The sequence below is a fragment of the Scylla paramamosain genome, chromosome 14, assembly GCF_035594125.1.
Source record: "Scylla paramamosain isolate STU-SP2022 chromosome 14, ASM3559412v1, whole genome shotgun sequence".
Lineage (NCBI taxonomy): Eukaryota > Metazoa > Arthropoda > Malacostraca > Decapoda > Portunidae > Scylla > Scylla paramamosain.
In genome coordinates, this window is record NC_087164.1 from 1,390,981 (window position 1) to 1,414,554 (window position 23,574).

Consider the following 23,574-nt stretch of genomic DNA (forward strand, 5'->3'; position numbering starts at 1 on the left):
GAGGTGCAACTTAGACCAAAGCCTGATTGAGGGGCAGGCTATTGAGTTCTGGGAAAAGTGAGGGTTATTTTGTTTTATCTAAATGTCCCATGCCAAATTATAGGAGCGTCTTATATGGCTGTAAATACTGTAATTCTTCTTTACAGGTCATTTTGGGGGATAGTTTCTGTCAAGTTTTTCTCTCTGCTTAAATTTGGTTTAATTTTTTTGGTGGTAGGATTTAGACCAATAGCATGCAGGGAAACTGGATATCAAATGAAGCTCAGAGGCAGCCAACAGCCCAGTCTTGCATGGTGTGAGGTATTGTGATGATGTGCAACTGTGCTGCTGTGAGATGTGGTGGTTGCATTACTGTCTCCCACTTTGTGTTTTGGCAGCTGTGTGATGTGACTGACTATGGAAGTGCAGAAGAGTGGCTGGGTTACCACATGATGTAATCTTTGGTGTCTCAAAACTTAATCCTGCACTTCTAAATCTGTGATGCATTTGTTCTCTACCATCTTGGTTCTCATGCAATGACATCTCATTCCTGGGTCTTACTATCCTAAACATTTGCTATCTTGTAAAGTTTGCACAACTCTCAGTGTTGTGGTTAACAAATAAGGGGAACAATGTTGAAAGAAAAATTTTGGAGACTGTAATTTAGGAAATTATGCGAGGGAAGACAAATGCATCATGCATATTACTTTGTATCCAATATACACTTCACATGTATGGGGATTTCCACTCACACTGCTCTTTTAGAAAGGGTGAAATCAAAAGTATTTTGCCTGATCAACTTCTTTCGTCTAACCTGCCGAAATGATAATTACTCCCAGTGAGGTCTAAAGCACTGTTCAGGGGGTGCTGTGAACTTATCATTAAACCCAGCTGTGACCTCACTGAACGTTTCCCTTTGTGTCTCACAACACAACACAGCCTGCCCTCTAAAGACAACTCTCTTCCTCCACACAAAACTACAAGCACCTAATAACACACACACCCTTCACTCAAAAATTTTGAAATCATCATGGCGACTCCTACACCAGCCTCGGAGTCCCCCTCTGGGGAGGGGACCATAAATGTCCCCAGGTCGGACTGCCTTTCTGTCGACGACCCTAAGTGTCTTGACACCCCCCCTCAACTTTTTCTTCATTAACTTCTGCAACATTCGCAGTCTAAGATCTAATTTTCAATCTGTAAAACACCACCTCTCCTCTTCTAAACCTCATCTTCTTTTCCTCACTGAAACTCAGGTGTCTGAGGCAACTGACAGTAGCCCCTTTTCTGTTCCCTCCTACTTTCTCTATCCTCATTTTCGATCCAAAGCTGGATGCTGCGTTTATGTACGCAATGACTTAACCTGCTCTCGTGCCCACGCTCTTGAATCTTCTGAGTTTTCCACCATCTGGCTACGACTACAGAGTCACTCTCATACTAAATTTATCTGTGCTGTATACCTCTCACCTAACTCCTCTGACTATAAGAAATTATTTGACTACTTAACTTCCAAAGTGGAGCACATTCTGACCCTCTTCCCTTTTGCAGAGATCTCCATTCTTGGAGACTTCAATGTTCACCACCAGCTTTGGCTTTCCTCTCCCTTCACTGACCATCCTGGTGAACTAGCCTACAACTTTGCTATCCTCCATGACCTAGAGCAATTGGTGCAACACCCTACTCGTATTCCTGACCGTCTTGGAGATACGCCCAACATTCTTGACCTTTTCCTGACCTCTAATCTTTCTGCTTATGCTGTCACCCTTTCTTCTCCGTTGGGCTCCTCCGATCACAATCTCATATCTTTATCTTGTCCTATCACTCCAATCCCTCCTCAGGATACCCCTAAGCGAAGGTGCCTCTGGCGTTTTGCCTCTGCTAGTTGGGGGGACCTGAGGAGGTATTTTGCTGATTTTCCTTGGAATGACTACTGCTTCCGTGTCGGAGACCCGTCTTTGTGTGCTGAGCGCATAACAGAGGTGATAGTGTCTGGCATGGAGGCATACATTCCTCACTCTTTTTCTCGTCCTAAACCTTCTAAACCTTGGTTTAACACAGCTTGTTCTCGTGCTATACATGATAGAGAGGTGGCCCACAAAAGGTACTTAAGCCTTCCATCACCAGAATCTCATGCACTTTATATTTCTGCCCAGAACCATGCCAAGTCTGTTCTCCAACTAGCCAAAAACTCCTTCATTAACAGAAAATGTCAAAACCTTTCAAGATCTAACTCCCCTCGTGATTTCTGGCATCTAGCCAAAAATATCTCCAATAACTTTGCTTCTTCTTCTTTCCCTCCTCTATTTCAACCAGATGGCACCACTGCTATCACATCTATTTCTAAAGCTGAACTCTTTGCTCAAACCTTTGCTAAAAACTCTACCTTGGACGATTCTGGGCTTGTTCCTCCCTCTCCTCCACCCTCTGACTACTTCATGCCACCTATTAAAATTCTTCGCAATGATGTTTTCCATGCCCTCGCTGGCCTAAACCCTTGGAAGGCTTACAGACCTGATGGGGTCCCTCCTATTGTTCTCCGAAACTGTGCCTCCATGCTTGCACCTTGCCTAGTCAAACTCTTTCAACTCTGTCTGTCAACATCTACCTTTCCTTCTTGCTGGAAGTTTGCTTACATTCAACCTGTTCCTAAAAAGGGTGACCGTTCTAATCCCTCAAACTACCGTCCTATTGCATTAATTTCCTGCCTATCTAAAGTTTTTGAATCTATCCTCAACAGGATGATTCTTAAACATCTATCACTTCACAACCTTCTATCTGATCGCCAGTATGGGTTCCGTCAAGGCCGCTCTACTGGTGATCTTCTGGCTTTCCTTACTGAGTCTTGGTCATCCTCTTTTAGAGATTTTGGTGAAACTTTTGCTGTTGCCTTGGACATATCAAAAGCTTTTGATAGAGTCTGGCACAAAGCTTTGATTTTCAAACTACCCTCCTACGGTTTCTATCCTTCTCTCTGTAACTTCATCTCAAGTTTCCTTTCTGACCGTTCTATTGCTGCTGTGGTAGATGGTCACTGTTCTTCTCCTAAATCTATTAACAGTGTTGTTCCTCAGGGTTCTGTCCTGTCACCCACTCTCTTCTTATTATTCATTAATGATCTTCTAAACCAAACTTCTTGTCCTATCCACTCCTACGCTGATGATACCACCCTGCACTTTTCCACGTCTTTTCATAGACGTCCAACCCTTCAGGAGGTAAACATATCACGCAGGGAAGCCACAGAACGCCTGACTTCTGATCTTTCTAAAATTTCTAATTGGGGCAGAGCAAACTTGGTATTGTTCAATGCCTCAAAAACTCAATTCCTCCATCTATCAACTCGACACAACCTTCCAGACAACTATCCCCTCTTCTTCAATGACACTCAACTGTCCCCCTCTTCTACACTGAACATCCTCGGTCTGTTCTTTACTTATAATCTGAACTGGAAACTTCACATCTCATCTCTAGCTAAAACAGCTTCTATGAAGTTAGGTGTTCTGAGACGTCTCCGCCAGTTTTTCTCACTCCCCCAGCTGCTAACTCTGTACAAGGGCCTTATCCGTCCATGTATGGAGTATGCTTCACATGTCTGGGGGGGTTCCACTCATACTGCTCTTCTAGACAGGGTGGAATCAAAAGCTTTTCGTCTCATCAACTCCTCTCCTCTAACTGATTATCTACAGCCTCTCTCTCACCGCCGCAATGTTGCATATCTGGCTGTCTTCTATCGCTATTTTCATGCTAACTGCTCTTCTGAACTTACTAACTGCATGCCTCCCCTCCTTCCGCGGCCTCGCTGCACAAGACTTTCTTCTTTCTCTCACCCCTATTCTGTTCACCTCTCTAATGCAAGAGTTAACCAGTATTCTTAATCATTCATCCCTTTCTCTGGTAAACTCTGGAACTCCCTGCCTGCTTCTGTATTTCCACCTTCCTATGACTTGAATTCCTTCAAGAGGGAGGTTTCAAGACACTTATTCATCAATTTTTGACCACTGCTTTGACCCTTTTATGGGACTGGCAATTCAGTGGGCATTTTTTTTATTAGATTTTTGTTGCTCTTGGCCAGTGTCCTTGCTACATAAAAAAAATAAAATAAAAAAAATAAATAAACTGACTGTCTTCAGTCTCTCTCTCATTGCTGCAATGTTGCATCTCTTGCAATCTTATGCTGCTATTATCAAGCTAATTGCTCTTCTGATACTGCTAACTGCATACCTCCCCTCCTCCCATGACCTTGCTGTACAAGAGTTTCTACTTTTCTCACCCCTATTTATTTAGCGCTCTAAAGCAAGAGTTAATCAATGTTCTCAATCATGCATTCCTTTTTCTGGAAAACTTTGGAACTCCCTGCCTGAATCTTTATTTCCTCCTTCCTATGACTTGAACTCTTTCAAGACACTCATCTTCCAATTTGGATTATACCTTTAACCTTTCTTTTGGGACTGGCATCACAGTGGGCCTTTTTTTTTTTCATTCTCATTTTTTTTTTTTAGTCATTGGTCAGTGTTTCTCACATAAAAATAAAAAGAATGTTATTACTAAAAATGGCAAAAGTAACTAAGAATTATGTAGTCTTACATCTATGGAATAGCTAAAATGGTATCATTTGCATGCAGTGTGACACAGCTTCAGCGATAAAATAGAGCATTACTGAAAGAAGCAAAGCACATCATGTGCTGCTGGCTTTGGGAAGGTGCCAAACACTAGATAATAGACTTTCCAGACACACACTACACACTGCAATGGTAATGGACCACCATACTTTTTCATTACAGTCTTAACACAGCATTCATTCTTTACATTTTTAACTCCCACAAATAATTATGTGTTGCTACAAAGACCAAATCATATACATCTTAATATTTTTTTAAATTTCACAAAATATTTGTAAAAAAAGTAAAATTTTGATCTAACATTGAAACCAGTCCATAACCCATGCAGGCAAGTACATTAGAAAAATTCAAAATATGCAAAAAAAAAAAATAAATAAATAAATAAAATAAAATAAAATAAAAAATCCAAACACCAATTTTCTTACTAACCTTTAGAGTGTAGCTTTGTGGCACTTGGGGCTGCATAGTGTCTGGGGTATTGGGGGTTTGCCATGTGGAAGAGGTAGATATGTTCTCCTCCAAGGTTAGCCAAGAGCTGTGTGCCATCTGCACTGTATGTCAGGTATGTGGTTGAGAGACTCCTTCCTTGGCGGTGGAATTCTCGCAGCCTATCCGGCAAGTGCCCTTGAGAAATAGATTGTTGCATGATCTTTAACTATTAATTTGAATAATATTAATAATGATATTATTAATATTAATACAAATTTTAAAACTAATCTGAAATAATGAAATTTGTGATAAGAGTGGCAAATGATACTCTTTGTTGAGGGTAAATGCCATGTTGCACTACGGGTATTCATGCTAATACACTGAACCACAAGTACATGTCCCCATTAATTATGGTTCCTACAGTAACATACAGATAAGCTGGCTTATGTGGAACTGTGGCCTTTCTGATTTAATATTTATGCTCAAATGCTTCCTCTCAAAACAGCACTCAATAAAGAATTATGTAGAAAATAGATCACATGTATATATACTGTACACAAGTAATCACAGATTTTGACAAAACTTTTACCAAAGCTAACTACACTACTTTCTATGACCACATGCCATACATCACTTGAATATGAAAATGTACACTTAAAAATATCAAGAATCAGTCAGATTACAGTGGAAGAAGAGACAATAATGGAAAAGAGAAGAAAAATTATCTATAGTATGGGCCAAAAGTTTTGCTGCCGCCTGAAAGAAAAAAAAAAAAAAAAAAAAAAAACATTGTTTATGTTTGGCAGGGAGAAAGGTTATAAATACACATACATCATCAAAATTACCAGTATTTACTGGCATTACTCTTCCTCTTTACAATCTTCTTAAGGCATTTAGAGACACTTAATACAAGGTTTTGAAGGTAAGTTGGTGAAAAGCTGGCCCACAGCTGCTTGACTGCAGTCTCAAGTTTAGGCACAGATGATGTGTCCACACTGTGCAGCTGTTTCTTCATTTCCAACCATAAGTTTTGATTGGACTGATATCTGGGCTGTTCCCAGGCCGCCCCCCCCCCCCAAAAAAAAAAAAAAAAAAAAAAAAAAAAAAACCTAACACATTTTGCAACATGTGCATGGGGCTGAATCCTGCATGAACACTTTTTCTTTTGCTTCTTCAAAAGAATCACATATTACTTAAAAGTTCTAAGTACTGCATGAACACTTTTTCTTTTGCTTCTTCAAAAGAATCACATATTACTTAAAAGTTCTAAGTAATTGTTTTGGTTCACTTTTTCATTTGCCGGAATAATCACTAATTCACCAACTCCATGATAAGTAAAAGCAGAACCAAACCATAAGTGATGCTGGATGCTTTACAGACTTAGAGAGGTATACTTAGGTTCCAAAGGGTCCCTGCCTGGCCTGCAGTACACTCATGATGAATGAATCCCAGTGACAGTAAAAGTTGCTTCATCACTCCATAGCTCCTCATCCCATGCTAGGTATTTCTTGCAAAATTTGGTTCTCTTGTCCTTCTGTAGTGCATTTAACAGCAGCTCTTTGTAAGCACAGTAACTCTTGTATCCCAAGTCATCATGAAGCATCTGCCAGACACTCCTCAGAGATGCTTCTGGTAACTGAGTTTTTTACCTTTAATTCCCATGTTGTTGGCCTTGGATTCTAAAAAACTTGCCAGGAATTAAGTGCATGGGTCTTCAAGGTTGTCTTATGAGGTCTCCCAGACTTGGTAAGTGCATCTACCTCCCTGGTATCCTTGAATCTGTCCTCAGCTGTACTCCTGTTTGATGTGCTATAAAATGGGAGATCATGGCCACAGCTTTGTATAAGGTTACCACCTCCTTTCGTTTATCTTTACTAGTGACCATTTTGGGCAAGCTGAGAGGGTGATAGGAAGCAAAATAAAGGCTCAATTTGGCTCCACCTGGGGGGCATCAGGTGAACATAATATCTTCTCTTTATTGCAGCCAAGCAGCTACTAAGTCTGAGTACCACTGGCTAACTGCAGGTGGTAGAAAGTGTAGGGATTGCCAGTTACTGGTGTAAATGTGTCAGACAAATGCTCTCCAAGATATGAAGTTGTGAGCCTACTTCATTTAATGCAGAAAAAAAATGTCGTCGGCCCTTTGGCAACAAAACTTTCTATGCATGCTGTAATGATAAATTTGTCAGTAGTAAATGTATGATATCATGTTCAAGTCCAAAGAATGGCAGTGATTTTAAAATGGTATGACAAGCACCTTAAAAAATCCAACAAATACATGGCAAAAAGTAACCACCAGTGTTCTAATCAAACTAGCTGAAAGATGCATGTACTTGGGCACTCTGCATTGAGAGAGAGAGAGAGAGAGAGAGAGAGAGAGAGAGAGAGAGAGAGAGAGAGAGAGAGAGAGAGAGAGAGAGAGAGAGAGAGAGAGAGAGAGAGAGAGAGAGAGAGAGAGAGAGAGAGAGAGAGAGAGAGAGAGAGAGAGAGAGAGAGAGAGAGAGAGAGAGATACTGTACAATGTTATTAGGTCACAAAGAATGTATAACAATATGTGTATGAAACATGACCACAACAAGATGGGGTGAGTCATCACAAGACTAACAGAGGTGGAGATTAGCAATACATTACAAGAAGAGACAGCCAGGTGGCTCATCAGAAATTACCGGCAGCTAATGATGTGGACAAGATGGACTGCTGGCACAAAAAAATAAATGAGCACCTCTTTGTTCCTGATTAGGTGACAAAGTGATTTATGGAAGTTAATCGAAAATTAACCTTATGGAAAGTTATGGAAAAATAAACAGTATGATTGAAGTATGGAAAAAATAGAGTTACTCAAAAATTAACCTTCTTGAAAGTTATGGGAAGTGGCAAGTTATGGAAAAATAAATGGTATGATTGAAGTATGGAAAAATAAACCATGTAATTGAAGTATTGAAAAATAAATATAGTTACTTGAAAATGAACCTTATTGAAAGTTATGAGAAAATAAACTGTATGATCAAAGTATTGAAAAATAAATCTTATAGCAATGGAAGCCTTGTTATGCAAGAAGACACTATAATTCAGTGTATATTATGGGGTGTAAAAACTGGGATAGGCAGGACACAGAGAGACAATCTGGACAGAGCTATCAGACCAAAGAGGGTCAAGATGGGCAAGCTGCCTGTCACAGTACAAGTAAGTAGAACCTGACAAATGTGATGCAGTCCAGAGTAAAATGTTAGTGTTACATATTGACAGAGGGGGGACTGGGTGTGTGTAAGATCTGTTCTTATTGAATGTTAATTGTATAAAGTAATTTAAGTGGGAAATGTAATGTGAAATGTTTTAAGATGTTTAATGGAATTTATTTGAAGAGAGAAACATCCAATTTTTAGTTTTCTTGTCATGCAAGGATGCTGTACACAATGGTCAAAAGTCATATATGATTGTGTGAATGTAAATACAGTGAAATCTCGGTTTTTTAACTTAATTCATTCCTGGATGCCACTCAAAATCCGAAATGTTCGAAAACTGAAACTATTTTCCCCATAGAAATCAATGTAAAATAGATTAATCCATTCTCAGACACCCATCCACCATGTCTTAGCAGGTAACGATCGATGCTCCCACTGCTAAGATGGCTGCTCCACATCTCCAGCTTAGAATTTTTATCCAGAAAGGATGTATTGAATGAACTTTGTGACACAGAAATCATCAAAAGATATTGTTTAGACCATGCAGGCATTCTCTTTGTCACCGATCATATGAGGGAAGCCTTACAGAGTGACACAGAGAGGAGCAACCCACTCACCGCCAAAATTAAGGTGATCAAAACACTTAGACATCTTGCTGCTGGGAGAAACTACTAGGAAAATGCAGTTGTGCAGTAATGATGGCATTGTGGGTCATAGAGAGAGCCACAGGAAGCTCAGGATTACTCCTGAGTGCCGAACCTTGTTTGTTTACATTGAGATTCTTCTCAATGGGATCAGATTTAACTTATTTCAAAGTCTGAATTACTGTCTTATCCTCTGTCTCTCCTCCCAAATATATAAAAATGAAGGAAATATTTATAGAAACTATAGATTAATAATAAATGACATATATGAAACCAAGTAACTCTGTTTTGAAAACCGAATTATGGTATGGCAACTAAAGCAATTAAAAGTTAAAAATTTTGCTTGAAAACTGAATTATTAAAAAAGGGAGACGTTCAGTAACCGAGGTTCCACTGTATATGCAAATGATACAAATTAAGTAAAATTATAAAAACTTAACATGTTCCCATGAACCCACAAGTGCCTGTCTTAGAAATTTAGGGATGCAACAAGATTGTGTGGCACAGAAGCATGACATTACTCCTATTATTGACTTCCTCTACACTTGCCAGCACTCTAGGAAACTCGCTTGCTTGATTTGCTTATGCAAGTAGGGTTCTCAATGCAGGGGAAGCAAATTACTCTGTCATGCATCAGGAAGCTTTAGCCATTGTCTGGGCCCTTACTCACTTCCGAGATCAAATACTGGGATACACAATTGCGGTCTTCACTGACCATGTTGCTGTCACTAACAATCCACTGACAATCCAGGAATTCTCCCCACAATTTAAGTATTTTCAAGGATGTGCTAATGTGATGGTGGATGCCATACCACAAAATATTTCTGTAAGTGTTGTCTCAAACAACACCAGTGAAGGATTTTTCCTTCAGGAACTAGGTGCTGAGCAGTGCAAACATGAGACATGGGGAAAAGTAATTTATACTCTGGAATCAGGTGACCTCTCCATCTTGCCTTCCTTACGTGTACCTTTCTCACAATTCTTTTTATCATCAATGTCCTTTGCCGAAGAGGGCCTTGAGGGGATGGATCCACGGATCTTTTGGTTATTCCAGAGGTTTTCGTCCTGGTAATTCTACAGCTTGTACACGACCAACCTACGGTTGGACATTCAGGTTGAGGCAAGACTCTGGCTGCTATCTGTTGTGCATATTATTGGTCTCGGGTAACAGCTGTTGTGTTAGATTATGTTGCTAGCTGCATCAGCTACCCTAAGAATATGGGGGTAACTTCTGGTTCAGCACCCATGCTAGGCTATCCACCACCTAAACAACCATGGTATCTAGTTGCAACTGACCTTCTACAGCAAGTCAACAAGTATCCCAATATTTATTGGTTTGTGTAGATCACTTCTTTTGTTTTGTAGTTTTGGTGCCTGCCAACACTAAGGCAGCACCTGCAATCGCTCAAGCACTAGGCACTCATCTTTTCTGTCCTTACACCACACCAGGTTTTCTCCTTTGTGATAATGGTACAGTTTTGAAATACTTTGCTAACAGATATCTGTTCAAAGCATATCACAGACATTCACCATAGCTTATCACTCAAGTTCCAAAGGACTAGTGGAGAGGGCAAATTGGAAGATTCTTGAGGCTCTCCTACTTCTTGTTTCTTTACATGACAATTGGGAAGACTGGATTCTGCAGGTAGCAGTTTACGTAAATGGCTCAGTATGTGAATCAACTGCGAAAACCCCAGATAAGAGGTTACCATATGATTTGTTAGCAGGTTCTTCAAAGCCTGTCTATAACATAGATGATTACACTTCACATGAGAGTTCTCACTGACATACATAAAAAGGTTAGGTAAAAGTTACTAGCCCCAAGAACCAAAATGATAACTCAACAATACAAGCATGCAATTCCTATCATCCTAAAAGTAGGAGCTGCCATGATGGTTCAAGTGCCCCTGAAGGAATATGTATTGTCCCCTAAGTTCATGACTCCACACTCAATTGTCCAGGAGGGAGATGGGAATAGATTTGAAGTTGAAGTCCTAGATCCTTACTTCAATAATGTAGAAACAGTTCATACTGACAGGTTGAAGAACAGTTCATAGTGACAGGTTGAAGAAAATTATGGTATAACAATTCATATCCCACCTATTCCTAACATTTTTATCTTTCTAGAATTTCTCACATATAGCAAACTTAGTGTTGTTCAATGCCTCAAAACTCAATTCTTTCATCTATCAACTCAACACAATCTTCTAGATAATTTCTGAGTAATCTTTGGCATTTTTCTCACTCTCCTAGCTGCTAACTTTGTACAAGCCCCTTATCAGTCCATGTATGGAGTATGCTTCACATATGTAGGGCAGGGTTCCACACACACTGCTCTGTTGAACATGGAATTACATCTTATCAATTTCTCTCCTTTGACTGTTTAAGCATCTCTCTTTCCCATAATGCTGCATCTCTTGCTGTCTTCAAATGCTATTTTTCATGCTAACTGTTATCTTGCTAACTGCATGCCTCCCCTCCTCCTGTGGCCTCACTACACAAGACTCAACTTTGTCACCCTATTCTGTCCAACTTTCTAATGAAATAGTTAACTAGTATTTGCAATATTTCATCCCTTTCACTCATGAACTGTAAAACTCCCTGCCTGTTTCTGTATTTTCTCTTTCTAATCACAGCAATGCACTAATAATGCCAGTAAATAAATTAACTGCTATTTTAAGGCTGCCTTTTACTTCATCTTTCCATTTGTAAAGTTTCTGTCTTCTGAAAATCTGTTTGCCTTACTATTTCTATTATTTAAGTTCAGTAAGTTCAATCACTTTAGATTTGTCTTTGTGAGAGTAAAGGCACTGTCACACACACTAGCACACTTTTGTCAACATTTTCTGTCAACTTTATGAAAATCGACAACTTCTTGAATGTGCACCATCACACATGCAGCCATTCATCTGCACTTTCATCAACAGTAAACAAACATGGCTACGGGCACTACTCACCTACCTCTCTCTCTCTCTCTGTGTATAGCAACATTAGCTGCTGTCTGCTAGCCTCTCCTGCCAAGTGTGGCAGTATCCTTGTTTGCTTAACGAGGTAACATTGCAACAGAAATGTATAAATAACAACCCATACTGACAGGCCATGAGGTCAGACAGCCTGGGACACCAATTCTCCATGAGCGCCACTCTGCTGATGCACAGGCAAGCAATAGCTATTCTGTACTTTATTACAAGTTTTGTAAATCATAGACTTGTAACAAAATGAGTTAAAATGCTGTCCTGCATGTAGGATTAGAGAAACAAAGACCTTACAAAGGTGTAAATGTCTATTGAATCATGCGAGCCACAAATTAGATGTAATGTCGTGTGAAATTTTATATCTTTTTATATAAAATTTATTTAATTTTCTTATTTATTTATTTACCTTTTTTTTTTTAATAATAAGATTTACTTAGCATATTTTTATAAGGTAAACAAGGATTTTAATTTGACAACAAAAGTTGATGACAATCCTCCTCCACAAAGACAATCACCTCCATTTAATGATGCAGACAGAAAAAGATGACAGAGCGAAGCAAAAGTTGATGGAAAATGTGCTGGCGTGACGATATCTTAACAGTTAAGTTTTTTAACCATCCTATTGGCATACTTCACTGGCTATTTTTTCTCACTTGTACTATTAGTAGTAGTTACTAGTTGTTGTTACTAGTTCTGCCACTGCTACCTACCAATAGTCATAAGACTGTTACATAATGTTACTACATAGTTTCATGTTTTTTTATGGGGCTGGCACCTATCTTAAAGGGAGATAGCTGAGATAAGATCTTAATTCATTGTAGGATTAAGATAATGAAAAGATCTCCCAATTCCTTTGCTCTATCCCTATCAGTCATCTCTTGAAACTTGCAAGGAATACTTATAACACTGACAATGTTATTTCCATCCCACTGCAATGTGTGTGTGGCCAGATCATTACTGATTTCAAGAAAAGACACTGCAAGTATGAGAGAGAGAGAGAGAGAGAGAGAGAGAGAGAGAGAGAGAGAGAGAGAGAGAGAGAGAGAGAGAGAGAGAGAGAGAGAGAGAGAGAGAGAGAGAATCAATGCCTGCTAACTTCACAATGCGAAGATATTCAAAGTTAAGATATAGAATTCAAATTTCAAAGTATACAGTGGAACCTCAGTTCTAGAACTTAATTAGTTCCTGATTGCCGTTCAAAATCTGAAAGGTTTGAAAACTGAAACAATTTTTCCAATGGGAATCAAAGTAAAATTGTTTAATCCATTCCCAGACACCAGTCTACCTTGTTCTTGTGGCTTATGACAGATGCTCCCACAGCTAAGATGGCTGCTTCACAACATCTCCAGCTCACAAATTATTTATCCAGAAAGGATTTATTGGATGAACTTAGTGAAACAGAACTCATCAGAAGATACTGCTTAGGCTGTGAAGGTATTCTATTTGTTACCAGTCTAGTGAGGGAAGCCTTACAGGACACAGAAAGGAGCAACCCACTTACTGCCAAAATGAAGGTGATCATAACACTTAGACATCTTGCTGATGGGAAAAGCTACTGGAAAATGCAGTTGTGCAGCAGTGAAGGCATTGCAGGCCACAGAGAGAGCCACAGATGTCTCAGGATAACTCCTGTTTGTTTACATCAACACTTTTCAACGGGATTACATTTATCTTATTTCAAAGACTGAATTGCTGCCTTACACTTTGTCTCTCCTTCAAATATATAAAAACAAAGTAAATATTTATAGAAACTATAAAGTAGTAATAAACAGCAGCTTTTGCTGTCTTTGAATATTTGAAATCAAGTAATTTTGTTCTAGAACCGAATTATGGTATCACAACTGAAGCAATAATGAGTTCAAAATTTTGTTCAAAAAATTATTTGTTTGAAAAGGGAGGAATTTGGTAACCAAGGTTCCACTGTACTTGCATATTGACTGTCCTTACCTGGCACTAGATACTGAACACAACCTGGTGGGAGATTATCTGAGGAACCAGTAGTGTGGCTGACACTGTAATTATTTCTCTCCAGATGACCTGATCCTCCAGAAAAATACTGAAATAAAATAAATAGATAAATAAATAAATAAATATATATATATATATATATATATATATATATATATATATATATATATATATATATATATATATATATATATATATATATATATATATATATTTTTTTTTTATGTAGCAAGGATACTGGCCAAGGGCAACAAAAATCTAATAAAAAAAATGCCCACTGAAGTGCCAGTCCCATAAAAGGATCAAAGCAGTGGTCAAAAATTGGTGAATAAGTGTCTTGAAACCTCCCTCTTGAAGGAATTCAAGTCATAGGAAGGTGGAAATACAGAAGTAGGCAGGGAGTTCCAGAGTTTACCAGATAAAGGGATGAATGATTGAGAATACTGGTTAACTCTTGCGTTAGAGAGGTGGACAGAATAGGGGTGAGAGAAAGAAGAAAGTCTTGTGCAGCGAGGCTGCGGAAGGAGGGGAGGCATGCAGTTAGCAAGATCAGAAGAGCAGTTGGCATGAAAATAGCGGTAGAAGACAGCTAGATATGCAACATTGCGGCGGTGAGAGAGGGGATGAAGACAGTCAGTTAGAGGAGAGGAGTTGATGAGACGAAAAGCTTTTCATTCCACCCTGTCTAGAAGAGCAGTATGAGTGGAACCCCCCAGACATGTGAAGCATACTCCATACATGGACGGATAAGGCCCTTGTACAGAGTTAGCAGCTGGGGGGGTGAGAAAAACTGGCGGAGACATCTCAGAACGCTTAACTTCATAGAAGCTGTTTTAGCTAGAGATGAGATGTGAAGTTTCCAGTTCAGATTATAAGTAAAGGACAGACCGAGAATGTTCACTGTAGAAGAGTGAGACAGTTGAGTGTCATTGAAGAAGAGGGGATAGTTGTCTGGAAGGTTGTGTCGAGTTGATAGATGGAGGAATTGAGTTTTTGAGGCATTGAACAATACCAAGTTTGCTCTGCCCCAATCAGAAATTTTAGAAAGATCAGAAGTCAGGCGTTCTGTGGCTTCCCTGCGTGATATGTTTACCTCCTGAAGGGTTGGACGTCTATGAAAAGACGTGGAAAAGTGCAGGGTGGTATCATCAGCGTAGGAGTGGATAGGACAAGAAGTTTGGTTTAGAAGATCATTAATGAATAATAAGAAGAGAGTGGGCGATAGGACAGAACCCTGAGGAACACCACTGTTAATAGATTTAGAAGAACAGTGACCGTCTACCACAGCAGCAATAGAACGGTCAGAAAGGAAACTTGAGATGAAGTTACAGAGAGAAGGATAGAAACCGTAGGAGGGTAGTTTGGAAATCAAAGCTTTGTTCCAGACTCTATGAAAGGCTTTTGATATGTCCAAGGCAACAGCAAAAGTTTCACCAAAGTCTCTAAAAGGGGATGACCAAGACTCAGTAAGGAAAGCCAGAAGATCACCAGTAGAGCGGCCTTGACGGAACCCATACTGGCGATCAGATAGAAGATTGTGAAGTGATAGATGTTTAAGAATCTTCCTGTTGAGGATAGATTCAAAAACTTTAGATAAGCAGGAAATTAAAGCAATAGGACGGTTGTTTGAGGGATTAGAGCTGTCACCCTTTTTAGGAACAGGTTGAGTGTAGGCAAACTTCCAGCAAGAAGGAAAGGTAGATGTTGACAGACAGAGCTGAAAGAGTTTGACTAGGCAAGGTGCAAGCACGGAGGCACAGTTTCGGAGAACAATAGGAGGGACCCCATCAGGTCCATAAGCCTTCCGAGGGTTTAGGCCAGCGAAGGCATGGAAAACATCATTGCGAAGAATTTTAATACGTGGCATGAAGTAGTCAGAGGGTGGAGGAGAGGGAGGAACAAGCCCAGAATCGTCCAAGGTAGAGTTTTTAGCAAAGGTTTGAGCAAAGAGTTCAGCTTTAGAAATAGATGTGATAGCAGTGGTGCCATCTGGTTGAAGTAGAGGAGGGAAAGAAGAAGAAGCAAAGTTATTGGAGATATTTTTGGCTAGATGCCAGAAATCACGAGGGGAGTTAGATCTTGAAAGGTTTTGACATTTTCTGTTAATGAAGGAGTTTTTGGCTAGTTGGAAAACAGACTTGGCATGGTTCCGGGCAGAAATATAAAGTGCATGAGATTCTGGTGATGAAAGGCTTAAGTACCTTTTGTGGGCCACCTCTCTATCATGTATAGCACGAGAACAAGCTGTGTTAAACCAAGGTTTAGAAGGTTTAGGACGAGAAAAAGAGTGAGGAATGTATGCCTCCATGCCAGACACTATCACCTGTGTTATGCGCTCAGCACACAAAGATGGGTCTCTGACACGGAAGCAGTAGTCATTCCAAGGAAAATCAGCAAAATACCTCCTCAGGTCCCCCCAACTAGCAGAGGCAAAATGCCAGAGGCACCTTCGCTTAGGTGGATCCTGAGGAGGGATTGTAGTGATAGGACAAGATAAAGATATGAGATTGTGATCAGAGGAGCCCAACGGAGAAGAAAGGGTGACAGCACAAGCAGAAGGATTAGAGGTCAGGAAAAGGTCAAGAATGTTGGGCGTATCTCCAAGACGGTCAGGAATACGAGTAGGGTGTTGCACCAATTGCTCTAGGTCATGGAGGATAGCAAAGTTGTAGGCTAGTTCACCAGGATGGTCAGTGAAGGGAGAGGAAAGCCAAAGCTGGTGGTGAACATTGAAGTCTCCAAGAATGGAGATCTCTGCAAAAGGGAAGAGGATCAGAATGTGCTCCACTTTGGAAGTTAAGTAGTCAAAGAATTTCTTATAGTCAGAGGAGTTAGGAGAGAGGTATACAGCATAGATAAATTTAGTATGAGAATGACTCTGTAGTCGTAGCCAGATGGTGGAAAACTCGGAAGATTCAAGAGCGTGGGCACGAGAGCAGGTTAAGTCATTGCGCACATAAACGCAGCATCCAGCTTTGGATCGAAAATGAGGATAGAGAAAGTAGGAGGGAACAGAAGAGGGGCTACTGTCAGTTGCCTCAGACAGTGAGGAAAAGAAGATGAGGTTTAGAAGAGGAGAGGTGGTGTTCTACAGATTGAAAATTAGATCTTAGACTGCGAATGTTGCAGAAGTTAATGAAGAAAAAGTTGAGGGGGGTGTCAAGACACTTAGGGTCGTCGACAGAAAGGCAGTCCGACCTGGGGACATTTATGGTCCCCTCCCCAGATGGGGACTCTGAGGCTGGTGTAGGAGTCGCCGTGATTTTAAAATTTTTGAGTGAAGGGTGTGTGTGTTATTAGGTGCTTGTAGTTTTGTGTGGAGGAAGAGAATTGTCTTTAGAGGGCAGGCTGTGACTGCCCCCTTGTGTTGTGAGACACAAAGGGAAACGTTCAGTGAGGTCACAGCTGGATTTAATGATAAGTTCACAGCACCCCCTGAACAGTGCTTTAGACCTCACTGGGAGTAATTATCGTTTTGGCAGGTGTCTACTATATACATATATACATATATATATATATATATATATATATATATATATATATATATATATATATATATATATATATATATATATATATATATATAATGAGATTGAGTTCATAATGCTTACATTCTTAAACAGTAATTTTAAAAGACTCAGCAGAACATTTTCAAATCACATTTATATGCAAAAACATCACTTACCTGTACACTATTGACTTTAATCATTCTTCTGTCATATATCCTGATAAATGGATCATTAACTCCTATGGCAATCAATTCTGGACGAGATGGGTGAATAGTAATGCAGCGGCACTCTACTGTACTTCCTGCATGCTGCCGTAGATCTATGAGGAAGTTGCTGGCTTGAGAATTGCATGTGTGTGGAGCCCGCATGTCATACAACCTTAAAAATACAAGACGTATTAATGGAAAGAGAAAATACCTTAATAATTATCATACATTTAAAGCAAATACAGAATAATTTGGGGCAGGAGGTGCATCCATCAGCAGTGAGTGAGTGTGTGTGTGTGTGTGTGTGTGTGTGTGTGTGTGTGTGTGTGTGTGTGTGTGTGTGTGTGTGTGTGTGTGTGTGTGTGTGTGTGTGTAATTTTATAAATTGATTTTTTCACTGTTATACAATAATTCGCTTTTATGATCATTCTTCTTAACTATCCCTTGCCTGCTATACGATCAGTTATGCTTTGTTTTTACAACTGCCCAAGCACAAACTCACTCACTCCACACACAAGTATAGTGGCATTTCTTTGGGTGAATGATTATAGCACCACAAAGCTACAGCGCTCAATGTTTCCCATGCTCTCCTTGATGTTTGCCAGCTGTGTTGTGTGTGGAAGGGTGCAGGATTACTGTAACTACTACTTTTTACCAGTGATATACATCAGTGAATTTATATCATCAACTATGTCTTCCAAACTCCCTGCAGCCTCCACTGACTGCCCTACCAAGGCCAAGAGAGCAAGGAAAAGTATTAATCTTGAGATGAAGTTGACAATCTTTATTATTGTTTTATTCTTGCATTATTGCTTTATTCTTGTGTTTATTTTATTTATGTAATGTGTTTTATTACTTTAGGCAATAACTGTACTTACATAGGATATTTCATGGTTTTTATTGGTTTAAGGGGGCACTGGGGCACATACATACAGGTCTTGGAATACATCCCTATTTTTCCCATTTAACCTTAACTTTGCTACATGATCGTTTGCTTTATGATTGGATTTTCAGGAACGTAACCCAATTGTATATCAGGGAGGACCTGTATACAAGTTTATTTTCAACAGCCTTTAACAGAACTGATGACCCATGTCCCTCCAGGAAGAGCACTGTGCTAGCCTTGCAAGCTGCCAGTGACCTCCAAGTGAGGAGACCAAGATACCCATCGGCAAATGGGGATCCACCTCTCCCAGTGGGGGATGTTGGGTGTGGCCTCAAATTGAATAAGTGCAGCTGGGAAGAAGATAAGAAATAACAGAAAGTATTAGGAAAGGAAAGACTAATGTAGGAGTGCAACAGAGACACATGAAAGGTTTAGAAATGAATCAGTGCATGAATAGAAATGGGAGAGGTGTGGGGAGACAGTGGAATGAGAAATGGTGTGGTGTGCCATGGATGAGAGAAGTAAGAGAAGAGGAAAAGAGGGATGTGCACTCATTATATTTCCAATATTATAGAATGGAATAGAGGCACAAAGATACCAAAGATCTAGGATAGTGTGGGCAGAGAGAAAAATAGCGATAGTCTGGTATGCACAGGTCTGTGTGTGTGTGTGTGTGTAGCTGTAAATGCAAGAAATGAGAAAGGGAGAGAGATGAGGGAAATTTGGAATGATGTAAACAGGTGGCTCAGGAAAATGATCAGATGGGAAAGGGTAATGTTAGCTGAAGATATGAGTGGAAAGGTTGGAAAAAGTGGGGTAGTGGGTGTAATAGGAAAACTAAGGAGTAGGTGAAGTGAAGGAGAATGAAGAGTAGTTGGTGAACTTCAGTGCAGGAAGAGAGTTGTTCCTGGTATGCAGAAAAAGAGTTGTTTCTGGCAAACATCTTTTTCTAATATAAAATAATCCATGGGGACATATGGAGGAGGAGGGAAGAAAGAGCCAAGCAGGAGAACCTGAATGACTATGTAGCAGTGATGGATGCCAAGGTAGTGATAGTTCAGATCACTCTGCTGTTGTAGTTGATACGTGCAAGCCACTCTCTGTGATGAGAGTTCGTGCTGCAGGCACAACTCATCTGATGAGCTGCTCCTCATCATCTTGGGCTGCTAGTGCTACCACTGTGCTATCAGAGAAAGGTTCACTCATGCCCTGCCAAATTACCCTTAGATGGTGCAAAGCCCTTGAAAAATACTATTTTCTGATGAACAATGGCCTCCCAGGAAAATAGGTAAGTATAATTTTTAAAAAGGTGTTCAAAACTCTTCCACTTATATTTCAGTATATCTGTTATTAAAAGAAAACTTTGTTTCAGGATAATTTTGATACCAAGATGATAACAGGTATAACAAATTTTTAAAATCAAATTGTTGTCCCAGTACAACCGTCACCACTACAATGATTACTCTTGTTGTGTTTTTGCATCTATTACCATTACTTATGCTAAAAGGTAAATTAAAAGTGCTATACTGAATAGCACTGCTATTTTTTTAATAGCTCAATACTATTTTGTTTGAGAACTTGTGTTTGGTCTGCTCAAATTTATGTTACAATGATTTTCTTTTCAGAAAACTGACCTTGATGAAGATAGAGGATAAGCAAGAAAAATCTACTATGTCCGATGAGAGTGGAGGCAGTGATGAAAATTAATCAAGTAAATCTGTGAAACAAACTGAAACAAAAAATGTGTACATCATGCCAGCAAATAATGGCGCTATGACAGATGAAGATTCTGGCAAAGATGTGAATATCTCTGATCTCCCTTCAACAAACCTAACTGCTTTTGCACTGAAAGGGCATTCAGAATTGCAAGATGACATTGATAAAGATGCTGAGAGACAAGAACAACAGAGAAGGAAAAAAATGAGTAGCATGTAGTAGCAAGAAAGAACAAGAAGATGAGAGGTAAAGAGAAGGAGGTAGAAAAGTGAGGGAGAGAGAGAGAGAGAGAGAGAAAGACAGAAGATGCCTGATGTGTGATAAATATATAACTGCACGTCCTACTTTACTTTAAAACTCTTTCTCTCTCACACAATGTTCTTGCCGTTATAATTTTGCTCATTTCCCTTTGTCCCCTAGAAATGAAATTAATACTTAAGAAGAGTTGTCCCCACCCACCCAGCCCCTCTGTTATACCCACACTGATTTTCATTATGAAATATTCTTTATAATAGCAGACAGTGAAAGCGGGATGCCGAGTGGGCTGGCTTCCCTCCACCCCATCCTCTCCCTGCTCTTCCACCTCCCTCCTCATCACATGTGTCACTGCCTGCCACTTGAGAGATTAAGCAATGTCTCTTTCCCACAGTTGGGCTTTGTGTTTGTAAGGAGAGGACGTGGGCTGCTTGCTGGAGTGATGGAGTGCTGGCATGAGGGAGAGAAATTACTAGCAAATTATCACCTGAGTGTTAGCAGCAGTACATCACTGTCAGGGTAAGATAAGCACCAGTCAAGGGATTGACTGAGTGCTGTGCCAGATAAATTGTGGGGGACAATGTAGTCTTACCACCACCATCATGCCATCCTGGTTGATTTGTGTCTTATTTGGAGTCCAGGAGTGCTCCTTTCACCATCTCGAGGCCTGTCAGTTGTGTACTTGTTTCATTAGTGTCTTTGTGCCATTAAATGAGACTGGTCTTCAGAGCTCACTGCTGGAAGCTCTGAAGCCAGAGAACTTCATACTATTCTGCATGTGTGTAGCTGTCTGTAGCCTTCCAGGGGGCCACATATAGACTGTTCATGGGCTGGAGGATATAATTTTCAGTGGGTGCGGGTGGCTTGTCTTTGGTGAAAGGTAGCTCACAGAATATTATAAGCCTCATATATGTGTGTCCTTTGACCTGGCTGTGCCTCCCCCCCTCATTGTGTTTATGTCTGCAGTAGGCTAGAAGGAGCTAGTCTAGGGAAAGATGACTCGAGTGTAGTGGCAGCTGTGAAGGGGCATGAATCTGCTTGTAGCACTATCAGTTGCTGATATTCCACAAGTGTAATGATCCCCACACCACAGTAGCTATATACTGTACTATTACAAAAGAAGAAAGAAGAAAGAAGATAAAATAAGAAGAGAAGAAAGAAAACAAAATAAGGAAGAAGAAAAAAGAGAAGACAATAAGTAATAAGAAATGGACATGACGGATGAAGTAGGGAGAAAACAAGTGGTCACCCTACCCAGGAAGGTAATTAGCACTTGATATTGAGGAAGCCGAGAAAATAACAAACATGGAAACAGGATCTAAGCAGTACAAAAAAGCGATTGAAAGGGAAAGTAGACCAGCCAGGAGGAATGAGGCACCAGAAAGGTCAGCTTATAGAAACATAACATCACCTACTTAAGCTCTGCCTCCAAACTGCCCTTATAACCTGATTGGTGTTCTGAATCAAGTATTATGCCTGTGGGTGGATCTTATGCATAAATGAGAAAGGTGAAAGGTATATATGTAAAATGTTATGAAAATAAAGATAATTTTCTGAAGAGATATAGGCAGTCCCAAACAATTGTATATGAAAAGTGACAGAGAGAGAATTAGACAGTAGCAGACAGAGAGCCAGAGGTTTCAGAGGGTCTAACCAGAGAGGGGCCAAGATGGACAGAATAACTGAAAGAAAGTGCCTTCAGGAAAATCCAGAAAAGAAGCAAAACCCTTAAAAAAAGTTAGACATATCCCAAGAAACACATCCTGGGAAACAAAATCCTCCGGTCATACTGCACCAAGTCCCAAACCACTATCTGATCCTATGGGAGCCTGAGAGCAGTCACATGAAGCTTGAAGCATTGCAAATGTAAATACAAGAAGCAGGTTGTATGTGAAGCAAATCAAGCATCTACAAATATGAACCTCTCAAGAAATACTATTACAGAAAAAGTTTAAGAATTATCAGAGAATATTCACAGTCAATCAAAGACAAAGTCAAATCTTTCATTGCATTTCCAATTACCACTGATGAAAGAACTGACATTAGTGGTGTAGCAGAACTTGCAGTTTTCATACACAGAGTCGATAAAAATATGCAGATAACAGAGGAATTTGTGGAACTAGTGATGAAGAAAGGATCAACAGGAGGTGGTAACATTTTTCAGAGCTTGGTGGGAACACTTGATAAACTCAGTGTTGACTGGGCAAAAACTGAGTTTGCCTACAGATGGAGTCCTTCAAATGACTGGTAGAAAAGCTGGTGTTGCAACAAAATTGAAAGAAAAAGTTCTAGTTGTAAATCCAAATATGCATTGCATTATACGTAGAAAAATGTTATGCAGCAAAACATTAAAGATGGACAATGTTAAGTATGTTGTTGTAAAGACTTTGTGCGTTTTAGAGCCCTGAGCCACAGGCAGTTCAAGTTTCTACTGGAGAAAAATGAAGATGCTCATGGACTTCCATATCACTGTGACATTTGCTGGTTAAGTTGTATTAAAATAATTTTATGGATTGTGCAGTGAAATACAGATGTTTATGAAGCAGAAAGGAAGGAGCTTGCATGAACTTGAAGATAGTGGACAGGTTCAAGATCTAGCTTTCACGGTGTACATCACAGAGCACTTGAATCACCTAAATGCAAAGATGTAAGGGTCTAAAAAGTTAGTGACAGAGCTTTGTGACTGCATTCATGCCTTTCAAATGAAACCAACTTTTTGAGAGGCAGCTTGCAGAGAAAAATTTGTTTCACTTCCCAACCTTGAATTCTTTGCAGGACACACCAGAGCTTCATGGTGATACTGATACTTAAAAATACTACCTGAAAATTTCTGAATTAATGAATGATATCCATGAAAGATTTGCTGACTTTAAAAACCTGAGAAGTATTTCTCCAGAACCCATTCTCTGTTGGCATCAGTGAGATACCAGCACATTTTCAGCTTGAAATAATTGAACTCAATTGTGAGTCAGTGTTAAAGGACAAATTTTTTATTGTTGATGTTGGCACATTTTATCACTACCTTGGACCAAATTATCCCTACCTTGGACCAAATTATCCCAAGGCCAGATATTTGGCCTCAAGGATTATGTCCATCTTCAAAAGTACATGTCTGTAAACAACTCTTCTCTTTGATGAAATTAAATAAATATGAACTTTGGTCTCATTAATACACACCTCAATGCAATACTGAAGGTTGCTGCAGCTCA

General features: G+C 39.8%; 1 protein-coding gene across 3 annotated transcripts in view; it reads right to left on the reverse strand.

Moving 5' to 3' along the window:
* Positions 1–23,574, reverse strand: part of LOC135106738 (WD and tetratricopeptide repeats protein 1-like) — a 237,012-nt gene that overhangs the window by 98,755 nt on the left and 114,683 nt on the right. For all 3 annotated transcript variants that reach the window (XM_064016000.1, XM_064015999.1, XM_064016001.1), the window contains 3 exons: positions 17,479–17,680; positions 13,773–13,881; positions 5,025–5,219 (listed from right to left, as the gene is read on the reverse strand). In XM_064016000.1, the coding sequence (XP_063872070.1) occupies positions 5,025–5,219; positions 13,773–13,881; positions 17,479–17,680 (506 nt within the window). The remainder of the gene's footprint in view (positions 1–5,024; positions 5,220–13,772; positions 13,882–17,478; positions 17,681–23,574) is intronic.